The sequence below is a fragment of the Buceros rhinoceros genome, unplaced genomic scaffold, assembly GCF_000710305.1.
Source record: "Buceros rhinoceros silvestris isolate BGI_N320 unplaced genomic scaffold, ASM71030v1 scaffold15815, whole genome shotgun sequence".
NCBI lineage: Eukaryota > Metazoa > Chordata > Aves > Bucerotiformes > Bucerotidae > Buceros > Buceros rhinoceros.
In genome coordinates, this window is record NW_010412504.1 from 18,130 (window position 1) to 25,356 (window position 7,227).

At 37.3% G+C, this 7,227-nt stretch overlaps 1 protein-coding gene across 1 annotated transcript in view; it reads right to left on the minus strand.

The window, feature by feature from the left end:
• The window catches only part of LOC104493709 (high affinity cAMP-specific and IBMX-insensitive 3',5'-cyclic phosphodiesterase 8B-like), a gene marked incomplete at its 3' end in the record, with an annotated part of 28,114 nt that overhangs the window by 17,536 nt on the left and 3,351 nt on the right, over positions 1-7,227 (minus strand). Inside the window, exons 3-5 of the mRNA XM_010136438.1 lie at positions 7,194-7,220; positions 5,877-5,936; positions 3,847-3,904 (exon numbers count right to left, since the gene is read on the minus strand). Coding sequence (XP_010134740.1) covers positions 3,847-3,904; positions 5,877-5,936; positions 7,194-7,220 — 145 coding nt within the window. The remainder of the gene's footprint in view (positions 1-3,846; positions 3,905-5,876; positions 5,937-7,193; positions 7,221-7,227) is intronic.

The window sequence follows — 7,227 nt, forward strand, 5'->3', positions numbered from 1 at the left end:
TGAAATTGGAAACTTTATGTTGATACAAAAGAATTAGATTCTCTGACTTCAGTTAAAGTTTACTGCTCATTAGCAAGCTTCTGCTGTGATGAGCTAAATCACTCCTTTAGAAATACATGCACCAACTCTAGTTTTCACTGAGAATACTGTGTGTTGTCACTAGTTCTCACAGCACAGCTACTTGCAGAGTCAAGAGGCAGCACTCAAACCTCCGAGGAACAAAGAACCGTTTTTAAGAAATCTCTGCTTCTCTCCTATATGAAAAACTGTGTTGTGGGGACCAATGGCTTCATTCTAAGTTGCCAGCCAAATGTAACACACGTAAAATCAAAAGTAACTGTTGATATGGTTCTTCTTCACTCCTTAATGTTAAGATCTTAAAATATTTCTGTAACTCTCACTTCACACACACTAAGTGCGTGCATGGGAAACCAAATGGCACAATGTCAACCTGGTAGAAGCAAAGGTGTAAATGATGTGTTTTTGCATAACAATCTTCCTGCAAACAAACTCGTCTTCTACAGCATTGTAGATTTAGATTTTCAGATTTGGGGTGCCCTTCTAAATCTTCAAATGTGCTCATGCTAAATTCAAAACAATACAAAACCAATTATATCAATAACGTACAATTTAACAATGATGGCAACCTATTTTACAAACTAAACTTACTAGAACATAGTAAGACTCTTCATAAACTGAGTTTTAAAGCAGTACTGTTTACTGACCAAATTTAACCACTGCTGTTCACTGACAAAAATCAGCCACTGTCTCAGCATGAATCTTGGCTAAGAACTGAGAATTTCAGCTTGTTGAAGTGCTAAACTTGCACTTAACTGTTGTATAGTCTTCTGCAGATGCAAGAATCATTTTATTTATGTTTCTAGCACTGATGCCATTCATTCACTGGCTCACTCAAAGCTAAGAAATCAATTTTCAATCAGAAGAAAGCAGGAAACATTTGCTTTTTCTAATCTGTGCATCTAAATGAGGCACAAGAAGAAGTTCCATTATCTCTCAAATATTAGCAGGCAGACAACAATATTTTCTTTTTCAAAAGTTTAGTATTCATACAGTACATTTTGATTTAACTAACACAGTCTTAAAATACATTTTTCTTCATTATAATTGGATTCCACTGTTGTCCTATACAGAACTTGACAGAAGCCACAAGAGTCATCAGCCAGTAGGAATGCATCATTCTTCTTGATTAGCAAGAAGTACTAGATTAAATATTAAAGATTTAATTTGCTGGAAACCAGAAAGTTTTAATAGTAACTGGTCAGCGAGAATCAATATCTCTTTAGGAAAAGAGGTAAAGTTCAAAACACAAGACAAGATTGTAATTGAGTAACTGCAAACATTAAGATCGCTTGTTTGCTAACTTAAATCATAGTTAAGGATCAGTCAGGAAGCCAAATCACTTATTAGAAATAGTCAATCCTAAGTAGGCCATCACTATTGGATTTATGAGGCTGAGAGGGGAAGAAAAATCAGCATAATGAATGTACTGCATTAATACACAAACACAAAAGCTGTTAATGATACAGTGAAAAAAAATTAGAAGACGTAATAAAATACACTTTCTGGAGAAGGAGGAGACTATCTTGAGAAATAACTCAGCATAAAGAAAAATGCCAAAGGACTGTATAAAATTAACTGAAAAGACTTCTAAAATCTCTCTGCTCATAAAATATTTTAAGGAGCACAGTGATCCAGATGTTGACAGTGATCAACCATCACTGATTTCATCAGAAGAAACGAAAAGTTATTTCTTTAGGACTACTTACAACATATATTATAGATACATATAAATACAGAAGGGTTTTTTTGCAAGAGTATCCCCCCAGAAAGATTAAAGGAGTTCTTTGGAATCTTTAGATCCAAATCTGATGTAGAAATTCTGGGTTTGCCCACAAAACATTAAAAAAAAGGTGACAGATACATCAGTTTGAAGTTCAGACCCTTTTCTAATCAAGTTGGAGATGCATTTAGAAGACAGCCACCAAACGACAGTGATTGCATTTAGTGATTTATCAAGGGAAGAGGAGGGAGACAATGACCAAAAATAGGACAAATGCTGATACATCAATAGTGATAAAGTAAAGCAGAGCTACCAGAAAGGTTGTACTCTAAAAACAAAAATAGTAAAGAGAAACATATACTTTGAAGAGACACGATTTTTCAAAACTAAATTTCACTTTGCTGTTGTGGAAGAGATTCCCTGAAATACTGTCTCTCTGTTAGAAGAAGGGTATTTCTAAATCTTTGCGACTCTGTGTGCAGGCATGTGTTTTTTTGTGTTAATGGATTTAGTCCCTACTGACCCCCATCCAAGCAGAAATAATTCCTTTGTCCACCCCACTGCTAAAGTAGAATCTTTGACATCAGATGTCTTTTAAAGGCTTGAAAATAATTCCAACAGGGAATTACAATGTTATGCAAGCTCTCTGATAGATTTGGGACAGCTAGAGGGAATGGTTAGAACAGCTGCCAGGTGCAAAAAATTTTACCTTCCTAGGTGGACAGTGTGCCACTGAGATGGGTGTCAGGGTCACACAGTGCCTCCTCTGGCGCTACTCAGCACTACGCTTATTATAATCAAGCCCACAAAACATATTGATCTGCTTTGTTATTTAATGAAACACTGGACTTCAGAAGAAAGATAGATTCCTTTGAAAAATAGTAAACTTTTTTTTTTTTTGAGAGAGAGAGAGAGAAAGCACTGGCATTCTTGGGCAGATCTTTCTCTTAGCCTCAACTTTTCCAGTTTTCAGAGCATTTAAGCACTTCAGAAATGCTTTTGCCCCCACAGTAGCCTTGCAGAAGAGGCAAGATCTGTTACATCTTTTTGGAGATGATCTGCAAATGGTGACTCTGTGCACTGTAAAGAATCCCAAGCTAAATACGAGTTAGTTCAGATACTGGATTCAGTATGAGCATATTAGCATGAGATTCCACCTGGGTTAATTTCCTTTCTTCTCTGACTTTTGTTAGTGCAGTTAATTGTCCTAACCATATACAGTTAATTCTCCCTAAGTATAGTGTCCACTGATATGCTTTGATCACTTCAATACATAGCCTTCCTTACGAATGTGTAACTTTTAAAATCACAGCTGGTTTATATTACACTAATGTAACACTAATATCCATCCAAAGCCACCCAGCAAAGGTTGGAAAAGGGTAAGCAACTGAGCAACATGAGTCCTCAGAGCTGAGAACTCATGCCTTTCTGCTCTCTTCTACAAAGCTGTTTTGAGTGTGAACAGTTATCTTCCCTCTGTGGTGTACAGAAGAGCCTCTAATGCTGTCCTGAGAAGAATGGGTGCAAGCCCATACAACAGATCTCAATTAAAAAAAAAAAAAAAAAAAAAAAAAAAAAAAAAAAAAAAAAAAAAAAAAAAAAAAAAAAAAAAAAAAAAAAAAAAAGAGGAGCTGAACTGGGCTTGTAGTCCCTTTGGAAGAGGAATCCCAGTAGCCTGAGTCACACAGAGATGCCTGGATGACTATTCAGCATGTTCTGATACGCAGCACACATTATTCAGGGTCTCTCTACATTGTTTTTCTAATGTAGTCAGGAACAAAACTCACCCACCACCCAGACCACAAAAAGTTAATCCCAGTATTCCTGCTTATTCTGCAAGGATTAGCTAGATCACAAATTTTCTTATTTCATATGCTTCTTGGATACACTGTTGAAAAGAAAAGAATACCCAGTCAATTGCCACTAATTTCTCATGAATAAAATTTTGACAGAAGAAAATGTAGTTTTCAATTTGAGGAAGTAGAAGTGTCTGTAATTTATAAAACAATTATGGTTACTATATCAAATATGTAATTTATACATACCCTATCAAAGCCTGCATTAAGAAGGGGAAGAACAGAAGTCTCTTCTTGGCCAGCAGATCTACAAAACAAAATCAAAGAATCATAGAATCTTTTAGGTTGGAAAAGACCCTTAAGATCCTTAAATCCAACTGTTAACAAAGCACTGCCAAGTCCACCACTAAACTATGTCCCTGGGTGCCATACCTAAACATCTTATAAATATCTCCAGGAATGGTGACTCCACCACTTCCCTGGGTAGCCTGTTCCAATGCTTTACTACACCTTTGTGAAGAGATTTTTCCCAATAGCAAACTTAAACCTCCCCTGGTGCATCTTGAGGCCATTTCCTCTTGCCATATAGCTTGTCACTTGGGAGGAGAGACTGACCCCAACCTCGCTACAACCTCCTTTCACACAGTTGTAGAGAGCAGTAAGGTCTCCCCTCAGCCTCCTTTTCTCCAGACTAAACAACCCCAGTTCCTTCAGCCGCTCCTTGTAACACTTGTGCTGTAGACCCTTCAGCAGCTTCATTGTCCTTCTTTGGACATGCTCCAGCACCTCATTGCCCTTCTTGTAGTGAGGGCTCCAAAAACGGATACAGTATTTGAGGTTCAGCCTCACCAGTGCCAAGTGCAGAGGTAAAATCACTTCCCTCTTCTTGCTGGCCACACCATTTCTGACAGAAGCCAGGATGCTGTTGGTCTTCTTGACCACCTGGGCACACTGCTGGCTCATATTCAACTGGCTGTCGACCAACACTCCCAGATCCTTTTCTACCGGGCAGCTTTCCAGCCACTATTCTCCAAGCCTGTAGCATTGCAAGGTATTGTTGTGACGCAAGTGCAGGACCTGGCACCTGGCCTTGTTGAACCCCATACAATCGACCTTGATCCAGCCTGTCCAGATCCCTCTGTAGAGCCTTCCTACTCTCAAGCAATCAGCACCACCGCCCAACTTGGTGTTGCCTGCAAACTTTCTGAGGGTGCACTCAATACCCTCATCCAGAGCATTGATGGAGATACTAAACAGAACAGGTATGTTGTACGGTCGCACAACATTTAAGAATTAAATGGTACAAATTTAACATAGTTCTCTAAACATAATGAATACAGTGAGAACAACTTCTGCATAAAATACATACATTAAAAAATATTATTACAGAGGTTGATGCTATATAGTCTTCTTTTATAGGTATCTGCAGCTATTATTACAACCTGATCATTATTCCTACAGCAAACCTGATAGATACTCTACAGACCTCCTGTGTCTTCACAGACACACAAGGGCATTACAAAAAGAAAGCATGAAGAGGATAAACACATCCAGTGATATCCTATAAGAAAGAATCTCTAAAACATGTTATTAAGTAAAAACTTAATAACTGAAGCAAGTTGTAACGTCTTGTTCAGCAGCAAACAGTCTATTTTCTAATCTTGGCAGGAATAGTTCTTCTGCCACTCTATTTTCTAGTATTTTAACTGAGCTAAGAACCTAGTAAAATTAGAATGTATTCAGAAGAATGCAGGAGTTTTAACAAAGACAGGAAAGGTCTCTTTCTGAATGGATTTGAAAAAAAAATATTTAAGTCAGTAAGAATTCTGCCTGAATACATGGGGTATGAATTACTGAATAAGGACTTTGGGACAACATTCTGGTGAGTTTAGAACCAACGGGAATGAAGTTTATTCTATTACCCAGTTCCTTAATAACCACAGTGTGTTACTTGATCTGGCTATTTCACTAGTTATAGTTATGTATGACTTTCTAAATTTTTTGGGGGGCGGAAACTAACATGTAGCTCTACAAGTTTTCTTAGTACACAAGCCTTTACATTATGATCCTCTGAAGGTGACAGGGACAGTACCAGTCAGTATAAACAGGAAGTTATCAAATACTTAAACAAGCTACATAAAACATCACCGATCTTTTTCAAGATATTAAACTTACTCTGTAGGACTTGCTAATAAGATACTTTCTGTTATTAGGTAACTATTGTACCTAACATTCTTATAAAGTGAAATAAAAATCTTTCACAAAACAGTAATACTTACGTGCATGGAATCACAGCAAGTATTACAGTATGCTCTGATGGTTTTGTGGCACGAATAGACCTGAGGAAACAAAAGTTTCTCAGTTACACCACATGCTTTCTTGGTGTTACTCTGAGTATCTTCACAGAAAATATAAATGAAAAGCAGGACTGAAAGACACCACTGAGGTCAGAAAATAGGATATCACACTGCCACAACCCACCTATCCCTGCTTAGATATTCCATTTCCATTTCGCTACCATATTCCTCAGATTTTGCTCAATGAAGTGAAAAGGAAAAAGCTTCAAAAACACAACGTATGAACAGAAATTCTTCAAATTGCTCTTATAACCTAGCAAAAGTTTGTCCTGTTTACTTAGCTTTACATTTGGGGCAGTCGACCCTGAAGGCATGGGGTGAGAAAGGTCAGCCTATACAACACATTTTCAATACCCGTTAGCTAGTTTAAACAAGAACCTCCACGATCTTCTCACAAAGTTTTCTTTAGAGGATGGGGAGTACTTTTTGGGGCAAGAAAACAAGAAAAGAGTTTATAGTACATGTATATGATAGAATATCATCCAAGAAATTATGAATAAACAAAATGTTACCACTTTACATCTTATTGAGAAACTGAAAAAAATATTACCAGCTATCAGAGGAATACTCTATTCACTATTGCTGTCTAAAGATAACTTTCTTTTATCGTGTCACACTGTCCTGAATAAGCATGTAAGTTTTGTTATTTATTTGTTGTTCTTTTAGAGTAACTCCCATCACCACAAACTATTTGAGCTTTAAAATGCTCTTTGTCATAAACATAGCAAATTTCAGCTCATGACGGACTGAAAAGCACAGTGTGGTGTATGGTTCAAAATGTATGCTTCAACTGAAACAGTGTATTTTAGCAAAGAATCATGTGGACCAGAAGAGTGATGCGAACATTCGTGAAGAGCTGGCAATGCCTGACCAGTGGACAAACACACACAGTCCTTTGAAGTTCTGCAGACTTTGCTGCAGCAGTAATCCAGGAAAGAACCAGGCACAGAGAGCAGGGAATAATTTCACAACAGCTCTGGTTTATGCTCTGATAGAGTACTACGACCTAAAGAGACAATGCAGCTTTGCCAGAAGCGTATTTTTTGTATTGATTTTCTTTTACAGATGTATGCAAATCTCAACTGCCAAACTTACATTTTACTATAGTTTTGAAGGTTCATTTTTTGTTTGTTTGTTTGTTAGGTTTTTTCCTACTATTATTTGTTTTTAAAATTCGGAGGTTCGGTTTTGTACAATACATTCTGAAGTTCAAGAGAAGCATAAGAACCCTTAGGTTACCTGCAAATTTCTTCCGCATCAAAATATCTGGCAT